This window comes from Prionailurus viverrinus, chromosome D3 (genome assembly GCF_022837055.1).
Source record: "Prionailurus viverrinus isolate Anna chromosome D3, UM_Priviv_1.0, whole genome shotgun sequence".
Lineage (NCBI taxonomy): Eukaryota > Metazoa > Chordata > Mammalia > Carnivora > Felidae > Prionailurus > Prionailurus viverrinus.
The window spans coordinates 24,679,743-24,704,490 of NC_062572.1; the positions used below are offsets into that span (position 1 = coordinate 24,679,743).

At 44.9% G+C, this 24,748-nt stretch overlaps 1 protein-coding gene across 3 annotated transcripts in view; it reads right to left on the reverse strand.

Moving 5' to 3' along the window:
- KREMEN1 (kringle containing transmembrane protein 1) overlaps nt 1-24,748 on the reverse strand; it is a 74,380-nt gene that overhangs the window by 30,314 nt on the left and 19,318 nt on the right. For all 3 annotated transcript variants that reach the window (XM_047828383.1, XM_047828382.1, XM_047828381.1), the window contains exons 2-3: nt 20,329-20,491; nt 15,694-15,785 (exon numbers count right to left, since the gene is read on the reverse strand). In XM_047828383.1, coding sequence (XP_047684339.1) covers nt 15,694-15,785; nt 20,329-20,491 — 255 coding nt within the window. The remainder of the gene's footprint in view (nt 1-15,693; nt 15,786-20,328; nt 20,492-24,748) is intronic.

Here is a 24,748-nt window from a genome sequence, read left to right on the forward strand (position 1 = left end):
TATGGAAACCCGAGCCATGTATTTAATGGCTCTTAATAAGAACTAGTTGATCATCATCATCCTGGTCATTTATTTTGATTTTTGTCTCATTTATTCTGTTATGCTCATAAGTAAGCACGTTATTATGTATTAGCTTATAGAGAGCCCAAGGCATATAATCATAAATGTTAAGATTATACGTAAACAAGGCTAGACGTAACAATTGCATTAATGCAGCTGGAACTTATAAGCTTCGCTCACAGTTTGATGAGCAAATCCAGGCAGTTCCTGTTCCAGTGGGGTGGGGTGGTGGATCTCTGGAAGTCAGACCATACCACGCCGTAGCTCCATCCACCTGAATCTCCATGGCCTAAGGTATCACGCTTGTCATGCCCAAGTCAATCACTTGCCAATTACCATCAATTCCATCTCCTTGCATACCGCAGACATCTGTCCATGTCTATCTCCATGCTGCCACTTCCTCAGGTTAAGCCACCATCTCCTCCCACTTAGACCACTGCATTAGCCCCCTCTTCTACCTCCTTGCTTCTAGGCGCACCCTAAAATGGTTAGTACACTGCAACCAGAATAGTCTTTACCACACGTGGCAGGCATAAGGAAGGGTAAGGACAAAGGCTTTTGAGGCAAGAACGATGCTGTCCTCTGCAGGAACAAAAAGAAGTGAGGGTGACCCATGACAGAGAGAGGGAAAAACAGTAGGAGCTGGAGAGGTATGCAGGGGCCCTGCCGAAAACCCTCAAAGCCCCTCAGGATCAAGTCCAAACTCTCTCACATGGTACACAAGGCCCTGCCTGACCTGTGCTGCTTTCTCCCCTTCCCCTCTCCCCTTTCCCTCAGCTCGGGTTCTAGATGAAGGACAAATTAAATGACAGTGTATGTGCAAGGTTCCCCACTGCACGTTGCTTTCTGGCCTCTGGACTTTTGTACATGCCCTTTCCTTTGCTTGGAATACTCTCTCCTGCTTAACATTGCAGCCTGAGCACTGCTTCCTCCAGGGAAGGCCCCCTCTACCCTACGAAGAAGATTATATGCTCCTGCTGTGTAGTCCTGTAGCAGCCTGAACTGCGCTTGATTCTAAACACTTGTTCATGTGTCTCTCTCCCCAATTAACCATGAACGACTTAAGGGTAGAACTGTATCTTCCACACACCATTGTATTCCCAGGGCTCTGTATTCACGGAGCCGTGCTCTAAAACTGCACGCTGGGGGGCGCCTGGGTGGCTCAGTCAGTTAAGCGTCTGACTTCAGCTCAGGTCATGATCTCACGGTTTGTGAGTTCGAGCCCTGCGTCGGGCCCTGTGCTGACCGCTCAGACCTTGGAGCCTGCTTTGGATTCCGTGTCTCCTTCTCTCTCTGCCCCTCCCCCTCTTGAGCTCTGTCTCTCGAAAATAAATAAACGTAAAAAAAAAAAATTTAAACTGCACACTGGATGCACAAGCATGTTCTGCACCAGCCACCCAGAACCATGGAGTGAGTGGGTAAAGGTATTTCTTAGGCAGCAGTGAAAGAAGAGAGTAGGGTGGAAGTGAAAAGTAGAGCCCACCTGCATAACAACATCCACTTAAAGCTAGTGACCACTGGTTCTGACTCCTGCCTGCACACTGCCCTCTTGTTTTTCTTTTTTTTTAGTTTTTAAATTTTAAGTAGGCTTCCCGCCCAGCACAGAGCCCAATGCAGAACGTGAACCACAACCCTGAGATCAAGACCTGAGCTGAGATCAAGTGTCAGATGCTTAACTGACTGAGCCACCCAGGCACCCCACACACTGTCCTCTTTGGCTATTAGAAACACTGTTCAAGGGGCACATGGCTTAGTTGGTTAAGTGTCTGACTCTTGATTTCAGCTCAGGTCATGATCTCACAGTCATGAGATCGAGCCCCATGTCGGGCTCCGCACTGGGCACGGCGCCTGTGTAAGATTCTCTCTCTGACTCTCCCCTGCTCACTCTCACTCTCTCTCTCTCTCTCAAAACAGAAAAGAAAAAAGAAAACACCATTCAAGATAACGGAGTTTCCATAAAGGTTAACTCGAAAACTTAAAGTTTTATCCTTTATCAGGAAAAGTTTTATCTGAAAAAAGTTTTATCTGGAAAGTTTTATCCTTTATCTGGAAAGAACCTTTCTAAGATGCATTAGCTATTTCTTTTTAAAAACTTAACTCAGGGGGTCCCTGGGTGGCTCAGTCGGTTGAGCATCCAGCTCTTGATTTCGGCTGAGGTCATGATCTCACAGTCCTGACATTGAGCCCTGTGTTGGGTTCTTTGCTGGGCATGGAGTCTGCTTAAGAATCTCTCTCCCTCTCTCTTTGCCCCTTCCCTGTTTGCTCTTGCTCTCTCTCTGAAAGAAAAAAAAAAACTTGGGGTGCCGGGGTGGCTCAGTCAGTTAAGTGGTCGTGATCTCTCCGTTTCTGAGTTCGAGCCCCATGTCGAGCTCTGTGCTGACAGCTCAGACCCTGGAGCCTGTTTCAGATTCCGTGTCTCCCTCTCTCTCTGCCCTCTCCCACTCATACTCTCTCTTTCTCTCTCAAAAATAAACATTAAAAAATTAAAAAAAAACAACCAACTTAACTCTGTTTAACCTACTTTAAATTTCTCTTGGTGGCTTGAGGTCATCAAATGTGCTTCACCAAATGGCCCCAGCCTGGTGTGCTTTTTTACATTCTTGTGTCTGACTTCAATAGTTAAGTCTGTCCCCTTGGTTACCAGCCTGGGCTGCTGAACCCTCAAAACGTCGGAACTGGAAGGAGTCTCAGAGAGCATCTACTCTGTGCTACTGTCTCTGTGTACCCTCTTCTTAATCTGCTGCTTCTTGGGCTTACAATAATACCATCGAGCTTATTAGATTTGTGTGAAAAATAAGAATAAGTGGTTTCCAAAAGAGGGAGGGACTCTAGGATCCTCACTTTCTGGCATCCATCCCGTAGCTCGGGAGTTGCTTTTGTGTGCTCACGTCCCGGTCTGAGGCAGTATTCTGAAGGACACTGTCGCTACTGCCATCTGTTCGGGAGCAGTGAGCATTCTGCAGCAATCACAAATGGGAGCTCTGGAGTCGGACAGACCCCAGGGTGAGTTCTGGCCCCAGTTTCATCCACAGTGGAATGAGAAGCAATATGGCCTCAAAGGGTTCTTCTGAGAATTAAAATGAGATAATGTAAATAAAGTAAGCACCACAAGGCCTGACAGGATGATGTGTGCGGAATAAACAGTGTTCATTACCATTACAGTTGACCCTCGAACAACAAGGGTTTGAACTGCACGTGTCTACTTTATGTGGATTTTGGACAGGACAGGACTAGAAGTGTTATTTGCTCTTCCTTATGATTTTCTTAATAACATTTTCTTTTCTCTAGCTGCTTCTATTGTAAGAATACAGCATATAAGAAATATAACATGCAAAGTATGTGTTAATTCACTGTTTATATTATCGGTAAGGCTTCTAGTCAACAGCAGGCTATGAGTAGTTAAGTTTTTGAGAGTCAAAAGTTATGTGTGATGTTGTCAGGGCCCTTAACCCCTGCATTGTTCAAGGGCCAGCTGTATATATAATAGGGCTTTCATCATTCACCACACAAACAGAAACAACTTGCTCAGTAATAGAAAACGAAAATAGCATTCATTGAGTTAAAAGGCAAAATCAAAGGCAGCCACCTCAAAAAAATGGGTTTAATTCCAGATATTAAAACATCGATCTCTTACATCTGGTGAGCACACAGTAGACTTCCACATAAGCATCTCACATGGAAATCAAAGCCCTTTGAGGAAGGCAGCATGCATGAGGTTATTCTATGTGACAAAGAAGAAACCACCGTCCAGCAAGGTTAAGGGCCTTCCATGGGGGCCCAGAAGATGGAACTGGAGATCACAAGTAAGCTCGAGGGTGGCAGATTCTCACTTTGTGGTTTTGTTCCCTTTTCTCATAGGGCCAGTCTGGCGAACTGAATGGAAGTAAGATTAAAGACTGACTTCTCAAACACACTAGTCCCTCAACACTCTGTGTGCCACGAGGCCAGCCTCTGAGACAGTGGCCAGCCTCTGAGGGGTGCCACTGCCCTCTGACTCGCGCTGGAAAGTGTGGCTCCAAGTCTCGCCGGAGAAGACACGTCATGTAGTCTTCAAAAGCATTACTGGCCAACTGAGTGCATTTCCAGACCGTGTCCCGCCCTTAGCTCTTCCCAGAAGCAGGGAGGAAAAGTCAATTTGAAAAAGGATATTTGTTCTCAAATTCCTTTTTACTTTCAAGACCACTTTAAAGTCCTGTGGCTTGGTCATGCATTTTTCGTCTTACCAAAGCGACTTCATCACTTTCAATTAAAAAAAAAAAATCATCTTAAAATACAAACAGACCCCTTGTTTATCATAGTCAGTGCTTTAAAACACATGACAGTTAATTAGCAACATTCTCTTCAGATGTTCAGAGGTCTTGACGAAGATAAAAGTTTTAGAGGTGGCTGAGAGGAGATGGTTCTCTATTCAGATTAATCCAGGAACTATTGTTCTTTTACTATCACAAGGAACCATTGGGAAACAGCCAGGCAGGCTGACTAACCACCCATTACATTTGGATATAACTGTGGCCTCATTGTGAAGGTGCTACGTATACCTCCATAGGGGCCTCCATGGCTGACAACCGTTTTCTAAGGGCCACCTATTGCCCATGGCACCTTCTCAGAGGAGCTGCTCCTATCCCTCCTCTGCTGCTGGTTGGGAACAGGCCAAAAGACTCCATCCTCTGACTGACTCCCATAGGTCCCATCAGATTCTTTCTCCCAGAAAGCTGGAATTGGGATTTCAGTTCGTGAATTGTGAGGACTAGACTTGTAGGGTTCTGTAAGTGGGGATTAAGACAACCAGCCATCTTTGGGCCACCTGAGTCAAGAAGTGAGCTGATTCTTCTGGTCCACAAAGAGGAAGAAGAATGGATACCATCCTGAAAGAGAGAGGCAGAGGTGGGAGACCATGGGGCTCCAGAGAGAGATGGCAAGAGTGGGTACTTTCCTCCCAGGTTCTTGGGACACAGGAATAGGCGTTCTGTACTATATTCCCAATGTCCTTCCAATAAATCCTTTTTGCTCAAGTTAGCTTGAGTTCTATTCCTGGCAATCAATTCCTGACAAAGATAGAAAGCATGCCCATTATGGCAAAAGCTCAGTGTGAATACATATCTTCAGATGGCAATTTATATAAGAAGTCCTGACTGCAACTGTGTTTTCTATCCCAGTGCTCTAACCAGATCTGGGATATTTGTTTAAGAAACCAGAAGCAGAGGCACCTGGGTGGCTCAGTTGGTTAAGCATCCGACTTCGGCTCAGGTCATGGTCTCACGGTCCGTGAGTTCGAGCCCTGCGTTGGGCTCTGTGCTGACAGCTCAGAGCCTGGAGCCTGTTTCAGATTCTGTGTCTCCCTCTCTCTCTGCTCCTCCCCTGTTCATGCTCTGTCTCTCTCTGTCTCAAAAATAAATAAATGTTAAAAAAAAAAAGAAAGAAACCAGAAGCAAAGTTCTTATCTGGCATTTTGGAAAACTTCCTTGGCTCCTTTTACTTTGTCTTATAAGTGAAATCTGCTTCTTCAGAAATGAAGAAATGAAATGTGGTGACTCTGCTTATTTTAAGTCATTTCACCTTATGTTGAGACCATCTTCCGCCCCTGGGACCTCACATTGGTATCTCAGTAGTTGATTTCTTCCCTTAATGGGAACAAGAACTAAGTTCACATGAGATGATGCCATTGGTGTCCTATTTGAAGACCAATCATCCCAAATACATCCTTCTGAGAGTTGATGGGTTAGGTGTAGACTCATCCACTCTCTCAACCATGAACCATGACCACAAGTGCACTGCTCCCCATCCTGTCTATCTACAACTGCTGTTCCAGATCTGGCAGCTGCCATCTTGGTCCAAGTCCTATGCCAGTATGGCTCTACTGTACTTATTTAACTTTATTTCTAAACATTAGCTGTCCTTTGTCAGTCATACTGATTCTGGAAGTGGCACTACTCATGTCTCTGAGTCTCCTATCAGGTCACCCGGACTGTGACCTGATGTAAATGTAAGTAAACACAGACTTTTCTTCCCCTATGAAATTTTACCTTTAGAGGAAGGTAGTAAGAGTTCCTAAGGCTCCTGACCCCCACATGGCCCTGATGAATCACAGTGGTAGTTCTCTTCTGGTGAGAGTTCCTTCTCTGAAACTGAATTTCTGGTGATTTAATGTGGTAGACAGTTTTCAAAAGAAGATGTAATGATCTTGCCTCTCCCCATACATGCGGATTGCTCCCTACTTTAAGAGTTGGCATCAATTTCCTTTGCTTTTGAATCCGGGCTGGCTTTGTGACTTGCTTTGATCAACAGAATGTGGTGGACTTCTGAGTTCATGCCTTAAGAAGACTGGCAGTTTCTACTTTGTCTCTCTTGAAAACCAGCCACCATGTGAGAGGTCTGAGTACGCTGTTGGAAAAAGTGGTCATCCAGGTAGAAGCCTGTAGTCATCTTGGATGTTCTAGACCCAGCAGAGCCCCCGGGAGAATGCAGCCACCAGACTAAGCCCAGATGAGAGTGGCAAAAGAACCACCCAGCTGAAATTTAGTCAACCCACACGAGCAGGAGAAATGATAAGCTGTTGTTATCTTAGGTCACAAGGGTTTGGCACCCCAAACTGTACTGTTGCACAGTAACAGACAGCTGAAACACCTTACTCGACAAAAGGTCAGTCCAAGTTCAGGAGGAATGATACAGCTGTGTCTCGGGAAGAAGAGCTCAGTTTGTTGACTTGAACTTTTGTTTCTCAGGGACACCACAAATATCCCAGGCAAGGAACCACAGAGGCATCTTTTACTCTTCCTGCTGTTCCATCCCTTATATATTCTACTTGTCATCAACTTCTGTCTTCTTCTTAAATGTATCTTAGATTTAACCCTTCCTGTCTTATCTCACTATTGCCATCACAGCCCAGACCCTGATGCCCTGGATTTAGAAATCTACATCCATCCTCTCCTCCCCAGACTTCGTTCCTCAGATCCATCCTGTAAATGGACACTGGGCTCATCTTCTTAAACTAGGGCTTTCAGTGTTTCAGTCCCCATCTAACCAACTCTGGCTTTTGAGGTTTCAAGGCCTCACCTGGTCCCTCCCTGTCCACTCCTCTACTTCGGCAGCAGGTTCCCCAGTCCACACGTACAACAATCCTGGGTCCTTCCTCCAAGTCCCTGACAGGCTGTTCCATGACCTGGTGTGCCCTGACTCATCTAGCCCCATCTGCCTTTCTCTGTAATGATGCCTCCAATCTCCCCACCCTACTGACAGCCCTCTCATCTACAAAAATTCACTGTGCTCCACCTCCTAATTCAATCTTATTTATGTAACTGGTGGGCTGGCCTCCAATTTCTTCCCATGTTTATAACTCAGATTCCTAATTATATCATAAAATTGACAGTAGGGACTCTTTCTTATGTTTATGTATATTCCTTACAGGCCAGTGCAACTGTAAAGGTTTTCAGTAAAATGACCCTTTTGATCTGAATGATTTTCCCTTTTTAAGTTATTAGTATGACTTACCCAACTGTGCTTTAGAACATTTTGGAAATACAGTATATATCTGTCATTGAGGAAAATGTCCATTTAGTTCAGAAAGTTTCCTCATGGAAAATTAAATAATATCTACTGCCAAAAACAAAGAACAATCGAGTATCCACCAGATCTGAAACCATAAAACTGTACTGTGAGAACAAATGCAGGGCCTCTTGTGTTCCCTGACTGCAATGCCATATCAGGCCCCAGGGGAGTGGCCGCCCCAGCAGCTGAGGCACGCTACCGAGCCCCATGGCTAGTCAGATAAAAAAGGAATGGACAGAAATAACACACAGGTTAGGAATAACCTATTTAGGAATTGCATGACGGGGAATATGCCAACAGCAGTCCATTCCCTGAGGAAAGCCCAGGCCACCATAGTACCTGCTAGGACTTCCATGCCCACCAGGTGCTGGGCCCTGGACTTGGGGTTTTGTGCACTTTACCTACTGAATCTTCAAAAGAACCCAAGAAGGGACAAAGGAGGAGACCGAGGCTCAGAGGAGAGTCATTTTGCCAAAAGCCATTGAATGATTAAGATTCAAATCTAAGCCAGTGTGACTCTGACGTCCACATTCTTTCCATTAACTTGTGTTGTCTTTCTTACTGGAAGAGACATGATATCACATCATCAAGAATATTTAATGAGCATGTGCTATGGTCTCCACTGTGCTAGGTGTTGCAGAAGATTGTTTAAATATACGGCTTGAGGGGGAAAGATTCCATCAGCACCCTCTGTAATTAACATCCCATCCATGTCAAAAGAGAGCACCTGCTACACAAATGCAGCTTCATCTCAAGTCAGACCTTTCCATCTTTCGTCTCTCCTTCACAGAAGTTCCAGAGCTACCCCTGCTCCTATCTTTGAACAGCTTAGCCTAGCTGGGAAAACAAAACTTCTCCCATAAAGCAAAAATGAATAGTATGAAGCAGGAGTCTGACATATGCTAATGTAATGTGAATCTAAAAGGACTCAGTGAAACAAAGACATTAAGTAATTGTAATGGCCGGAGAGAAGTGAAAAAAATATTGGTCTGCATAATTTATATTATTAATAGTCATTTCAATATTGCTTTGACTATCAGCTAAAATTTGGGGTTTTGTTTTAGCTGGGAAGTGTTAATGATGCACACAGATGTGTCTTTTCGGAGGTGAACTTCAGCCCATGCAATGAGGGCACAGTGCTGGGAGAGACCCCTAGGCCTGGACAAGGCACCTGGTGCAGTGCTTCATGCAAAGGGCCCAACTCTGGGGACCCCCTTCCCAGCTGAGAACAGCTGGGCTGGGAACACCCGCAGAGACGGCCCAACATCCTACAGAGTGGTTCTGCTGTGCACAAATGCTTCCTGGATACCATCACCGCCTGTGGTCCTCCTGGGGCTTGGGATTTCCCAAACTCAAAGAAGACAAGAGACTGACTTAGAGTTAACAGCTTGAACTGCAGACCCTCTGTCGCCACTGAGTTAATCCTTCGGTTTCCACAATGTCAAAAAGGCAATCTTAATAATTCGGCATACTATCAGAATTTCAAACTCTAATTCCCAAACAATCCGCCAAGAAAATTCTCAAGAATGACCTCAACAGTAGCCTGGATCCATCCCAGGGCCCCCATTTTCAAGGAAATAAAGGAAATGGGGCTGTTCTCAAGTACTGGAAGGAAAGGGCACTGGGCTTGCCATTAGGAGCCCTAGATTCAAATCCGATTTGGCTCAGGGTGTAATCCTCATCAGATCACTTCACTACTCCAGCCTCATTGTCTCATCTAAACAATGGTGGGTGGGGAGTGGACAAACCACCTGCTTCACAGCATTTCTGGCAAAGGTTAAGTGAGGCAATGTGAATATACGTGTTTCATACATAGCAAGTACTCAATAACAGCTGAAATAAAAGCTAAAACATGCTAAATATCAGTGCTGACATTAAAATGAAAAAACTGCTAACAGAGACAAAACATTTTCTGTAATTGAGACACTGCCTTGACAACCACTGCCAAAGTGCCCTTGGCTTTTTTACGCAAGCTCTGAACATAGCTTTAAAAACTCTTTTTAGGGGTCACAGTTGGAAGCATTTTTGTAGGGAACAACAAATCTGTTTTAACAAGGTCAAGGTGGCATTTAATTAAAAGGCACTTGAGCCAGTGAAGTCAGCAAAGGCCCCATTTTGCAGAGGTGCTACGGCTGACACCCTCTGGGGGCTCCTTTGTATGAAGGATGCAATCTCTGGAGAACTTCTCACAGATTAACAGGGAGAAACTTCGTCCCAAATCCCTAACACGGAAGCTTGAGAAGCTATGGCAAAACATCTCTTTCTGACACTCCACACTCTTCAACCTCATCACCATCTTCCTGGGTCAAGTCCAAGCTCTGTACCCAGACCACAAGACTGTCCATTATCTGGCCCCACCTAATTCTTCTCAGACCTCATCTCTTGCCCTTCCTTCTATAAAATTTCTATCTTGGGATGCCTGGGTTGCTTAGTCAGTTAAGCATCTGAGTCTTGATTCGGCTGAGGTCGTGATCTCGCAGTTCGTGAGTTTCAGCCCCCACATGGGGCTCTGTGCTGGTGGTGCTAAGCCTGCTTGGGATTCTCTCTCTCTCCCTTTCTCTCTGCTCCTCCTCTGCTCTCTCTCTCTCTCTCTTTCTCTCTCTCTCAAAATAAATAAACTTAAAAAATAAATAAAATTTCTATCTCAGCAACACTGACATTGCCTAGGAATTCACCAATGTGTGCGTGCAAACTGTTCCCCCAATACCCTCCCTACTCCACCAACCCTAACATCTAGTACCTGGCTACTTCAAGTGTAGTCCTACAGCTCTGCATCCCAGGGACTGGTTAGAACTGCAGAGTCTCTAGCCTGTCCCAGACCTACTGACTCAGAATCCGCACTTTAATAAGAACCCTGTGATTGTACTACTACTACATTTTCATAAGGAAACTTACAGTTGGAGAAGCCATGTGCCAAGATCCCACCTCTTCCAGACGCTCTCTTTGATAAAGAGTAGCCCCTGCCTCCCACCATGCCAGGGAAGATGTACCTCCTACACTGTTCCCAACCTTCTGCTCATCTCATTTATTACACAGTATGTTGCATATGCTTATCTGTTTATGTGTCTATCCTTGGCCCTAGACTTGGGACTCCCCAAAGGCTGCAGACCATGCTATCCTTGTGTTCCCTGTGCCGTGCGAGGTACTGCATATGGTCAGAACTTAAAAAATGTCATTTGTCACAGCTAGTGATTTTTTAAAATATTTATTTTTGAGAGGGGTAGAGGGACAGAAAGAGAGGGAGACACAGAATCCAAAGCAGGCTCCAGGCTCAGAGCTGTCAGCACAGAGCCTGATGCAGGGCTGGAACTCACGAGCTGTGAGATCATGACCCAAGCCAAAGTTGGACACTTAACCGACTGAGCCACCCAGATGCCCCAATAAGTTTGTTTGTTTGTTAAGATTTTATTTTAAGTAATCTCTACATCCAACGTGGGGCTCAAGAATCACACACTCTACCAACTGAGCCTGCCAGTGCCCCTTAATAAGTTTAATAGCTAAAACTTTATTTTTTTTATTTTTTTTATTTTTGAGACAGATAGAGACAGAGCATGAACGGGGGAGGGGCAGAGAGAGAGGGAGACACAGAATCGGAAGCAGGCTCCAGGCTCCGAGCCATCAGCCCAGAGCCCGACGTGGGGCTCGAACCCACGGACCGAGAGATCGTGACCTGAGCCGAAGTCGGACGCCCAACCGACTGAGCCACCCAGGCGCCCCAATAACTAAAACTTTAATCACTAACTTTAGTAACTAACTCAGATACCTGTGAGCTATGTGCAGAAGTATTACAATTTAGGTTAATTGGGTTAATTATGTTACACATTTGAACCCAGATACTTTGAATGTTGTATTTATATATTTACTTTTAAATACTTTAAAAAATATTCTAAAATTGGGACACCTAGGTGGCTCAGTTGGTTAAACATCCGACTCTTGATTTTGGCTCAGGTCATGATCTCATGGTCATGAGATAGAGTCCCCCATTGAGCTCCACGTTCAACATGGAATCTGCTTGAGATTCTTTCTCTCCTTCTCTCTCTGTCCCTCCCCTGCTCTCTCTCTCTCTCTCTCTCTCTCAAAACAAATAAATAAACATTTAAAAAATACTATAAAATTTTAAGATATGATAATAGGATTTATGAAACTTTCAAACATACACAAAAGCAGGAAAGACTAACAAGCCCATTGTCATCCAGCATCAACAAATATCCACTTTTAAAAAAATCATTCTAGTTTCATCTATTCCCCTCATCTGACCTATTTATTCTTTGGGAGGCTAGATCATTAAAAAAAATTTTTTTTAATGTTTATTTATTTTTAACAGAGAGAGAGAGAGAGAGAGAGAGAGAGACAGCATGAGTGGGGGAGGGGCAGAGAGAGAGGGAGACACAGAATCTGAGTCAGGTTCCAGGCTCTGAGCTGTCAGCACAGAGCCAGATGCGGGGTTCAAACTCACAGACCGCGAGATCATGACCCAAGCCGAAGTCGGACGCTCAACCAACTGAGCCACCTAGGCACCCCTAAATCATTTAAAAATAAATTCCAGATACATTATCATTTCAACCACAAATATTAAAAAAAATTTTTTTAATGTTTATTTATTTTTGAAGGAGAGAGACAGAACATGAGCAGGGGAGGGTCAGAGAGAGAGGGAGACACAGAATCTGAAGCAGGCTCCGGGCTCTGAGCTGTCAGCACAGAACCCGACATGGGACTCGAACTCACAAACTGTGAGATCACGACGTGAGCCAAAGTCAGATGCTTAACCGACTGAGCCACCCAGGTGCCCCTCAAACACAAATATTTTAGTATGTATCCATAATTAAAATGACTTCAAAGATTATTTATATATATATCTCCACCATGCCAGTATTGTACCCAATAAAATTAACAGTGATTCTTTAATATAATCTAATAGTCTGTGTTCAAACTTCCCTATTTTAGAGATGAATATTTATAGTTGAGTTTGTAAATGTCAGGTGAGGGCTTTATCAAACAAGTAATAGCTCTCAGAGATGAGAAGGTAAATTTATCATGTCTGTTGTTTCTCAAAGCCCAAATCAGCTTTGTGAAGGAAATTTGCCTTTATATGCCATTTGTAGATTTCCCTCCACCTCAGAACTAGATAACTTTTACAAAACTATACCAAACTTTTATAAAGAACCTAAAGGTAAGATAGAACAAATCAGAAGCCATGCTGAGGTCCATTCAAGTGTGTCCCTCAGAAGCAATGAAATCAGTGGGAATTAGAATGGTGAGGAGGATGGTTTAACAAAAGAGAGATATGCAAAGAACAGGTATTAAGCCAAATGGTTTCCCCCTCAACAGCCAAACCAACAGCACTCAGAGCTGGAGAGGATGGGATCTAGAGGGATGGTAACCTTGATGATGTTGAAATTTGCCGATCTATATTTGTTCTGTCTGCAATAGGAACTCGGGGTTTCTGAGAAACATACCAGTAGATGTGCTTTGAAGAGTAAATCCAATTACCTCAGAGTTGTTCGCCTTTTAAGGGGTAAATTCTGATCCAGTCTCCTTAGGTCAAAAACACAGTTCACGCTTCTCTTTGCCCCCTGTTTGAATCATACTTCATCTCTGCCTCCCTGCTTTCTTAGCTCTGTCCGTAACACGCTGACGGGCAGAATTCCGGTCTCCACACAATGGCCCGCCATTCAACCACATTCTGCTTTGTCCCTAAACATCCACTCCCCCAGCTCCTGCTGGGTCTGTTATATTCAGATATGAACTTTCCAGGAATCTGATCATGTCACAGGCCTTTTCCTGTATGACAAGTTCGACGCTAATCGTGAATAGTGGGCTTCACACAGAGGGTTAGTGTTATTCATGAAAATTATGACTCCACATCCAGAAATAGGGCAAAACTGGCCTAAAATAGGCGGGCTGTATCTCCGTTGAGTCCAGTAGGCAATTACCAAGGTTTCTTGCTTCAAACAGCCCAGAAGTCGAATCAGACACATTCGAAGCATAATGTTCTGCCAGGTCCAAGGTCTGAGGCTTAGCTAGATGGGGGAGCCCTGGTGCCCACAGGGTGAATGGAAGGGTTTTCCAAAGAACCAAAGCCAGACACTGTTCCCTCCCCCACCACCTCCCAAACCAGGTACTCCCCAGCTCTCATTCCCAACTTTTGTATGTCTCCCTGCCCAGACCATTTCAAGGCCAACTTTAGAAACTTTGACAGGGCTACCAAAGGACCATAAGGAAAGGAAATTATATTTGATTTTCCTTTTTTGGAACAGTGAGGCATATCCAGCAAATATTAGGAATTAGAGGGGTACTAGACGGGTTGTTTCATTTTCCGGTGATTCTCTCTTCTGAAACTTAGTTTCAGTGACCACATGAGTCGGTTCCCGTTGGCCCAAACTATATTTTATAAATGCGAGTTGAGGATTATCTTTCCAAATAAAAGCGGCCAGATTGAAATCCCCTCTTCGCCATTCCTGAGAGAATGACATAGGCTGGTACTAAAAGACTATCTTTGTGTAGAACAAATGGACCGAGGAAAATCTGCTTTCCTCTCCCCCTGCCCCTTTCTTCTTTACATAACTAGAGCCAAATGAGATGTTTTTCATTTTAAAAATTTGATTAAACAGACTGAGCAAAAGCCCATTCTGCTGGTCTTTACTGTTTTCTCGATTTTGGGACTGAATCAAGGCATACTTGGGTTGGAAGGATAGGGAGGCCAGGGCCTCACTGCCAGGCAGTGGTGCCATTCGGAAGTTTAACTTTTAGAAGTTGAGAGCTGGGGCCTGCAGCGCTGGTTCAGGGGATGCCCCTGCCCTGTGAGGCAACAGAATTCAGACTGGTGTGGTGGGCGTGAGTGAGAGGTCCCAGGTCCCACGTGAACCTCCATGTCACTGTACACACATAGCCTCCTGACCTGACGAGCGAGGAAGGTGGCAGGGCCAGGAGTGAGGGTAAATAATATGGAAAAGACAACCGGGTAGAATGATTATGAATAAGCTGTCCTTTCCCTCAGCTCTAGGAACTGAGAAAACCTGCCTCGTTGGCTTATTTAAAAAGTTGTCAAGAACACTACATTAGGAAGCTCCTTAAAGCACCATTGTAGGGGCGCCTGGGTGGCTCAGTTGGTTAAGCCTCCGACTTCGGCTCAGGTCACGATCTCGCAGTCCGTGAGTTCGAGCCCCGCGCCGGGCTCCGTGCTGATGGCTCGGAGCCTGGAGCCTGCTTCTGATTCTGTGTCTCCCTCTCTCTCTGCCCCTCCCCCGTTCATGCTCTGTCTCTCTCTGTCTCAAAAATAAATAAATGTTAAAAAAATATACATATAAAAAAATGCCATTGTAGTTTTGGTTTCTGTACTTTAAACCTTCCTGCAATATTTTCTACCTTGTTTTCAAGTATCTTCCTAAGATTCTCTGCCACATCGCATATTCCCCAAGGGTCAGCGTATCTTTCTGCCTTTGCACCTTGCATATAATAAACACTGAATATAGAAACATGAAGCAGCTAGAAAACAGGCCGTGGAGTAAAATGCTGAAGAAACTGGGTTCTCAGTAGTAGAGAGCAATGAGGTATGGGTTATCATAAATAACAACAGAACATCTTTATGCTAACATGAGGAAAGGGACTACCATGTTGGCTTTGGAGAGTATCAATTAAATACTTACTGAATACCAGTCTTCAGGGGAGATAGTGCGTGAAATGCAAATAGCTAATGTTATAACTTAGTTTTACTGCCTATCAAGGGATTCTTCATTCATTCTAGACAATTTATTCCCAAAAGTATAAGGTACTTTTTTCCTCTTTGGCTTGCTACTGAGCTCATGCCAACTCTATTCATGAACAAATCAGCATGAGGAAATTAAGTAGAAGTAGAAATTCTGGGTGGGCTTATCCATCAAGGGAATGGGGTCCTGAGGGAAGCAGGCATTCAATTTCTGAAAAGCCTCAATAAGAGATGTGAAAATCCTCAGCCCAGGACGGCATCTCCTTTGATCTGCTTCATGAAATCCACCTGCCTGAATGACCTGTCCTCTGGCAGTGACCTTCCACTCTGAACCCTTGCTGCTCAGTGTCCCGAAACCCTCGGCTGGTGTGTCAGGGGCTTACTCTGGCAAGCAGGAATCTCACAGTACTTCCAGTAGACGCCGTCCTCGTGCTCTGCCACGTAGCACCAAGGGCTCACATCTCCATCTGGGTTTCTGTTGGGGAAAGAACATGTAAGTAACATTTCTGTCGTGTTAAGTCAACTGGCTCATTGCTTTTTCAGTATTACCAAAAAGGAACGTGTCAGCCTCTGTGTTATTTCTAATCATTGGTGTGCATCTCAGTGCTGCCTCTTATGAAGAAGAGAAAAATGGGGGGCACCTGGCTGGCTCGGTTGGTAGAGCTTGGGGCTCTTGATCTCAGGGTCATGAGTTTGAGTCTCACATTGGACGTAGAGATTACTTAAAAAAAGAAGAAGAAGAAGAAAAAGAAGAGGAAGAGAAAAATGGTAACACTACAAGAACAAACTTATGCACTCTGACATATACTTTAGAGTTTGGGGGCAGGGGGTGGTGTGCGTGATGAGCAAAGGTGATTCATATTTACACAAATTCATGACAGTGTAACCAGGACCACTGACCACAGAACAAATCATGCCAAGCAGCACTGGCACCTTAAGTGTGAACACGGTGACTCCCATGGCTGAGAGCACAGGTGTGCTCAATACTGTGGATAAGAATGTGAATAGACCCAAATGGTCAGGATGGCAATTTGGTAATTAGAGGCAAAGGCCCTAAAAATATGCAAAGCCCCTTTGCCAGGCAATTTCTCCTTTAGTACTTTATTTTAAGGAAATCTTCACTTACAAAGATGTTCACCACAGCATTTTGACAATACAAAAAAGTCAGAAACAACTATTAAGGATTGGTTACATAAATAGGTTATATCCATATAAGGGAATGCTGAGTGTCTGTTAAAAATGCAATGTAGGGGCGCCTGGGTGGCTCAGTCGGTTGAGCGTCCGACTTCAACTCGGGTCATGATCTCGAGGTCCGTGAGTTCGAGCCCCGCGTCAGGCTCTGGGTTGATAGCTCGGAGCCTGGAGCCTGCTTGGATTCTGTGTCTCCCTCTCTCTCTGCCCCTCCCCCATTCATGGTCTGTCTCTCTCTGTCTCAAAAATAAATATATGTTAAAAAAAAATTTCTTTTTTTTAAATGCAGTGTAGAGACACATCTATTGATATAAAGACATATCCACATCTTGTTAGGTTTTTTAAAAGGGTAGTTCTAAAACACGATTGGGAACACAACCCCGTTATTTGAGAAGATGGCTTCAAGAAAGGATACACATCAAACCCTGGAAAGTATCTCTGGAGAATGAGACTATCAGTAATTTTAATCCCTTTTCTTTTCTGATTCTCTTTATTTTCCTACTTCTTCTACGATGAACACTGATTGTGTGATTTTTTAAACAGTAAAATAAAATTCACATAATACAGACTCCACTGACAAGCTTTCACCAGGATCAGTCTAGTTGACACACGTTGAATAGAAACAGGTCCTTTTCCTACCTCAAGATACTAACTTCTCAGAAAATTCTGAACAAAGCTAAGCCATCAGGCGGAACATGCAATCCTGTGATTCTGGTACCAACTTCTGATACAGCAGTGATATTTTTAAAAGGTTTATTTCACATTTCTAAATGCCCTCGAAGGTCTTTTCAAGTCAAGGATGCCCTGACAATATGGGCTACACTGCTGAAACAGACCCCAAAATGACAGGGTTACCAGGCACGCAGAAAAGCCCTGCCTTCTCCCCACTGCTTTCTGAGCTCCCTTTCTTGCAACTCAGAACACTGGAAACCTGACACTCCAGTTAGGCCGGAAATGGGCATAGAGACCCTGCAGCCAGGAGCTTAGGAGCCACCCCAATCAGGCCTGAGAGGGATAAGCCTATTGTGTGGTCCAGAAGATAAGCCGCCCTGAAGCACAAAGGGTCCTTTTATTTTCTGTGCCCAAGGGCAGGTGCCAGCGCCAACTCTGCTCTTCCCGGTCCCTCTGCTTCCCCTCTAATCCAGAGCCGTCGAGCCTGGAGAAGTGCATTCCCATCACTCGCCATCTCACAGACATCTCAACTGCGACGGGTCTGGCACCGGAGCGCAAGACAAACATGGTGTCGGATATCAGCCGAGAAATCAAAGCAGGAGAACTTGTACAAAGCCCTTCTTTAAACAGTATTTCACTGTCATCTTCCTCCCTCTATTCAGTGTCCAGCTTTGATGTACTATTTGGTAGAGACCTTTGAAAACAACTGTTTATTATCAATGTCAAAAACCATTCTGAAAAGCATCAGAATAGCTTAATAAAGAATAAGCAAATTCATCCTGGACTTCGCTGCAGTGCTAAAACAAAAGCCCTGGACCCTCCGATGTGATGATAATCAACATTTCAGAGCCTTCCTTTCTTCTGAAGTAAAAACTGGTAGTTCAGGTCTGGTACATTCCATCAAATCAAAGGAGAGGCTGCAGCTGGCCAGGGCCAGGAAGAGGGTGGTTCCCCCCTTACTCTCACAATGGATAACTACTGTGCACTTCTGGGAGCCTATGTAGGGCCAGGTGCTAATCTATGACAAAAGACTCTTTTTTTTTTTTTCATATAAATCAAACCTTTTTGGAAATTTAAAATTTACCTTAAAGTCAGACTTAAACCCAGGACCTCTTCTGAGAAGACATACTGACAGAAAGCAACAGAATAACAGCATAAATCAGTAGCCCAAGAGACACTTCAGAAGGAGAGTATAAGTAACAATGTAAAAACAACAACAACAAAACCCCAACACTGGTTTCCCTTAAATACTCTTCCCAACCCAACCCAACTATTTCTATGAATAGCAAACACAAGGGAAGGAAATAAACCAGAAATGGAGTGGGTTGATTTTTTTAATTATGCAAAAATTCTAATGAATATGTATAACTTTGAAAATAAAATGTAAAAGAATGACTTGTGAGCGTATGTAACTTTAATGATAAAATGCAATAGATAGCAAAATGCGAAGTACCACAGATTGTTACCTCTGGGAGATGGGGCTTGCTGAGGATTTCAGGGGAAAGATGTAAAACAGGGGCTTTACTTAAACATGTATCTGTAGTTCTGAGAATTTTGGGGGGGGGGAGCTTTTAATATTTTTATAATAACAACTAAGAAATAATGCAACAGCAACTGTAGGGAAATGGCCAGTTGATACAAATTAGAGCAGAGGTGAAGGAAAGACCTGAAGGCACAGGCATGACCAGGATGACAGGCCTCAGACGTCAAGACATCCACAAGGGTCCTGGAGTGTTAGCAAAGGTACGTAGGGAGAGCAGAAGGTAAACAGTGTGGCCCATGCAATGCAGGTGTGAATATGTCGGCTGAGCTGGGTTGACAGTGCCATGGTTGAGATTCCAACATATTGGTAGAAGCAGGGACACAGTGTGTGGCTAAAAGAGTCACTCAGTGATCACTTCCCCCTGTCCTGATGGCTCAAGAGGCTGCCTTTGCACCTGTCCTAATAATAACTAAATTCTACACAGTGTTGAACCATGAGTCACATTATCAGGATCTTGAGTATAAATCGTTCAAATGTAGTTGTAACCAAAAGTGCTTAGAATCTTTCTTTGCTCTTGGGGTGCCTGCGTGGCTCAATAGGTTAAGCGTCCTACTTCAGCTCAGGTCATAATGTCACGGTTTGTGAGTTTGAGCCCCACATAGGGCTCTGCTTTCTTTACTCTTGTCCCTATAGATCAGTGATTTTTAACTTGTTTGGGATCACTGATAATTTTGAGAATCTGATCCAGATTCTGATCTAAGTCATGGATCATCTCTGGAGAAAACTGCAAGTACACATTTGAAGCACCTTGGATCTCAGGTGAAGAGACCCTGCCAGAGTCAGACAGAAGGTTAAGACCAAAGAAACACCTTAGTCTATGGAAAGGAAGGAAACAGCACAGATCTGATGGCTATAGCTGTTCCCAGAGCAAGGTTATCCTGGGCTGGCAGAGGGTGGATAATGTAGGACAGCTTCCTTTGCTCAGAAGCAGAAGGAGGTTTGGGCCACACACGGTGCTCTGCCTGACCACCGCATTCACAGCAGCTTAAGAAGTTTGGCTATCTATGTATTGTCCACTGGTGGTAGGGCCAACTAAGAAATCCCTTCCCAAGAGACCTGTAAGTAATCAGATGGGAAAGCAGAGCTCTGAAAACCAGTATCAAAGCAACCGAGGTTGAAAAGAGTAGTAGACTGTGGTGTGCATGTGTGTGTGTGTGTGTGTGTGTGTGTGTGTGTGTGTGTGTGTGTGTTTGTGTGCACGCACGCACATGCACACGTGCACGTGTGCATATACACATGCAAGGTGTGGGAGGAAGATTTTTTTTTTTAGTATTCATTTATTTTGGGGAGAGTGGAAATGGGGGAGGGGCAGAAGAGGAGGACAGAGGATCCTAAGCGGGCTCTGCTCTGCCAGGCTGACAGCAGCGAGCCTGATGTGGGGCTCAAACTCACGAACCTGTGACCTCACGACCTGAGCTGAAGTCAGATGCCCAACCGAATGAGCCACCCAGGTGCCCCAAAGAGAGGATTTTTAAAAGAGTAATAAGAAAGGCCTTCTGAGTTAACCAAAAGGAGACAAAGAAGCTTTCCATAGCTGTGAGCTAGGCTGGAAGGGACTGGAAAAGAAGGCCAAAGATTTTTTTTTTTAAAGCACTCTGTGGCCCCATCTTACCTGCAATAGTTATGCTCGCCTAGGCCCCCCTCCCCATTGGGGTATTTCAGAGTGTTGTATGGATGCTGGAAAGTCTCGTTCCAGAACAGGCATGGCTTCCCGCCTTGCAGTGCCGTCCAATTCTGCGTTCCCCTATAATCTGCACCATTGGCTGTGAAACATTCTAGGAGAAAGAAAAGACAGAGCAAACTAATTTTCTGGCAACATCCACAGTTTCCTCCCTCTCTGGTTGATGTTTTATTTGTTTTGTTTGGACCCAGCTGGAAATGGATAGTGTCTTGCTAGATCCTGGACACCATGAAGTTAACATCGCTAGGGCTGAGTAAATCTGAAATGCAGTCCCCTCCACATGCTAGGCTAGTCTTGGCAATAGCTTGTCTACAGACACTTTACAGATACTTTTCCCCTAAAGTATACAGATCCCAACTAGGATATAAACACGGAGGTGAAACGTATTGAAGCCCATGAAGTGAACCAGGAAACCCCCAAATCTGGGAACCGTTGGCAACAGCCATCACAAGGAATTCTGGGTGCTCGGAGGGGGTCACTGGTCTCGCCAGTGTCTCTGTGTGGTAACTAGAACCAGGTCACCAGCTGTAACTGAGCTCTCCCCTACAGTCTGAAAGGCTGCACTGACACTTGGATTTAATAAGACCATCGGATACAGCAACGCTTTGGAATCCCAATCACACAAGTCTGGGAACGACTCACATTCCCTGGTAATGAAGAACAGTCCTCCCCATGCTGTTTGAGATAGAGATGCAACAGAATAGTCAACAGGAGGGAGCGAGCAGAGGCCAAGTTGGCATTTTTCTCTCACCTCTTTCTGAAATTCCTCCCTACAAGACACACTGAACATCGTCTCAGGTCCAGTTAATAAAATGACAAAATCCTTGCAGGTGCAACAATGTGCTTCTAAAATCTGCTTCTCAGACTTTGGGGGGATGGGAACTGAGGCTGATAGGATTTCCCCCCACATATTGCATGCATTAAATTCACAGAGATTCATGGGAAAGGCACAGTATAAACAGCAATTTTTAAAAATTAATTTAGTTGAAACTGACAGATAGAAGTACTTCAAACACTTCTTGAAGATGTCTCACCAGGAACCTGACGATCTGGGGGAGTTACACTGACATTCTCAGCTGTCTTTCTTTCCTTCCCCTGGCATGCACTGACCTATAACTTCCGGTATGAAGGGCTCTTAGTGCTGCCTCCTGGTGAAGTGCATGCGCCTACTTCAGTCTAAGCACGTGAACAACATGAGCACATCTACATTCTAGAAGATGCTTTTTTATTTTATTTTTAATGTTTATTTATTTTTTTAAGAGAGAGACAGACAGAGCACAAGTGGGGGAGGGGCAGAGAGAGAGGGCAACACGGAATCCGAAGCAGGCTCCAGGCTCTGAGCTGTCAGCACAGAGCCCAACATGGGACTTGAACTCACAGACTGCAAGATCATGACCTGAGCCAAAGTCGGACACTCAACTGACTGAGCCACCCAGGCACCCCTAGAAGATACTTCTTTTTATATTTAAAATCTATCCACAGACCATCTCTCTGCCTGTACCCCCTTCCTCCTACTATCTGGGCTCTGTGTCTTGTCTGGAATAGCATGGTTTTATGGACAGCCAAAATAACCTGGAATCCCAGGCCGTACAGAACTTCATAACAATTTATCACGTTTGGCATGACATTCATATATTACGGTAAGGGCGACTCATCAGGTAGGGGTGCCTAGGTGACTCAGTTGGTTGAGCGTCCGACTTTGGCTCAGGTCATGATCCCATGGTTGGTGGATTCAAGCCCCGTGTCAGGCTTTGCACTGACAGCACAGAGCCTGCTTTGGATTCTCTCCCTCTCTCTCTGCCCCTCCTCTGCTTCTGCTCTCTCTCTCAAAAATAAATAAACATTAAAAACAAAACAAATGTTCAAAGGTAATTGAAGAAGGCAGTTCAGTGTGGCATAAAACACACTAAACCGAGAGGCTAAGCCCTGGCTTCTTGTCCTGGACCTGCTGTTGGCCAGCTGTGCGACCTTGGACGAATCACCGTCATCCACAGCACCACTAATGCTTACATAGTGTTTTACTGTGTGCCAAGCTCTGCTCTAAGTGCTTTACAAATATCAACTCCCCACCAACCCTCTGGGGAGGTCCCTCAATATCCTACTTTACAAGATGGGGCAACTGGGGCACTCAACCACCCCCTACAAGGCCTCTACTGGAGCCCCCTCAGGCCATCCTTGTTTTCTCTATCCTCCCCCTCACCCCACTTCCCATTCATCACCAAATCCTGTTGACTTTCTTAAATGTACACCCTGAAAGTGCCCTCTCCTCTCCATCTGGGGTGCCACCCCTTAGGCCCTTCACCATCAGAGGACAGCACAGCTTCATTCAGGACTCACAGCTTCCGCTTCTGTATTCCTGCAATCCATTCTCCGCACAGGTGCTCAAAGTGCCCAGGAAAATGTGAGCACTGGAAACAAAACCCAAACCCTTCATCCTTGCCTGCAAAGCCTCAGTGATGTGGCCCCAGGCCTTCCCTCTCACTGTACTCCGAGCTCTTCTAGTCACTTGCTGTGCTCCTGCCACATTGGTCTGCTTTTAATTCTGTAAACGTACCATGCTATTTCCTGCCCAAAATGTTCTTCCCTTAACACCTCCCACTGCAGACTAAATGTTACCTCAGAAAACCTGTCCCCCCCATCTCCACTCCTTGTTTTCTGCTCTTTGTCCATTTGCTTCATAGCATTTATTATCACTAGGAATATGTATAATCTGCTAGACAGGGAAAGAGGGACTGTGTGTGTGTGTGTGTGTGTGTGTGTGTGTACATCAAACCCTATCCTAACCCCAGGGTTAGAATGGGACCTGGGAACTTGTATTTCTAAAAAGCTGCCTAGGTGCTTCTGTTAAGTAATTTGGCTTGGGAACCACTAGACTGGATGATTCCAAGAGCATCAAGCCAATCTTTTGTCAATTGCTAGCATTTTAATTGCAATGTGCTAATACATCTTTTACTCCTACCACAAGTGGTTGAGGAGTGGCCTAGGAGCCAGAAAGGCAGGCCAACCATTGGAAGGCCTTAGCAATAGACAGCAACCTGCAGGATGGTGGGGTCAGCGTTCCCAGAGGCTCAGATGACTTGATTTGTAACACAAAAGAATGTGGCAGCTCTCCACATCTGTCAGTCCACATGAATGGGGATGAGGTGGCATCTGAGAGAAGGAATGGCAAAGTGCAGGCTTGTTTGCTTCAGTCTGTTTCTCCTAGACCTAATCTTATTCTCAGTTACATTAGGGAAACTGAGGCAGTGCACCACATTTTATGATCCCCCCCCCCCCCCCAGATTTGCCCAGTGCATTTCAATTGTGGAAAAAAACCAAGAAGAACAAACTTGAGCATTCTGGATTAAGGTGATAGCACATCTTGATTTCATCAGAACATCAGAGTGGGTAAGGAAGGAGGACCCCTCCTCCCTTAATTTCTACTGCTTGAAACTGATATAAGCTTTGGCTAGATAAGCAAGAAATGGTTTAAGCCAATAAAAAATAAAATATCACATGACATTTACACATATCACAGCGGTATATTTATGCACTCAGTGAAAGGGAATGAACAATGGTGAGAGATCTCATGTCTAGGATATCATTAATCAATCCATTCAACAAATACTTATTTAGTACTTACTATGTGTCTGGCACTGTTCACAGCACTGGGGCTATACTGGGGAACATTGGGCAGTCACAGAGCCTGTGCACACCCATGCACACCCGTGCACACACAGGGAAGCCACGTTCATGAAAAACTAGTCAAATTCACATCAGGTAGTGAGGAGGGCTATAAGGAAAAATGGAGTAAGGGGATGGAGACCGAATGGTGGGGGTTCTCTCTTAGAGAGGTTGGGCCAGAAAAGGCCTGGAGTGGAGGAGGCATTGGTCAAAAGGAGGAAACAGAACCATGTAAACAATGTGGGAAGATCATTACTGACGGTGGGCACAGCAAAGAGAAGACCCCTGCAGGCCCCTGACATGCCGGGCAGGTATGGGGAACTCAAAGGCAGCTCCTTTAACCTGGATTAGGGTGAGTGGGTGGGAAGTGAAGAGGAGGAAAGCAGGCAGGTAAGGCCAGGACACACAAGGTCTCGAGTCTTATATGAATCAGATTTTGGCCTTTGTTCTAAGTGGTGGTGGGGGAAGCCAGTGGAGGGTTCTGAGTAGAGAAATGACATGATCTGACTTACCTTTTAATGCAACTGTCTAGCTGCTGGGTGGGGGAAGAACTTTGGAGAGGTAGGAACTCAGCCAGGAAACATTAGTCAGGTGGTTACAGCAGAAAGACAGGCTGGCAGCCGAAAGGTGGTAAGAAGTGGCCAGATTCTGGATGTACTTTGAAGGCAAAGCCAAAGGTATTTGCTGG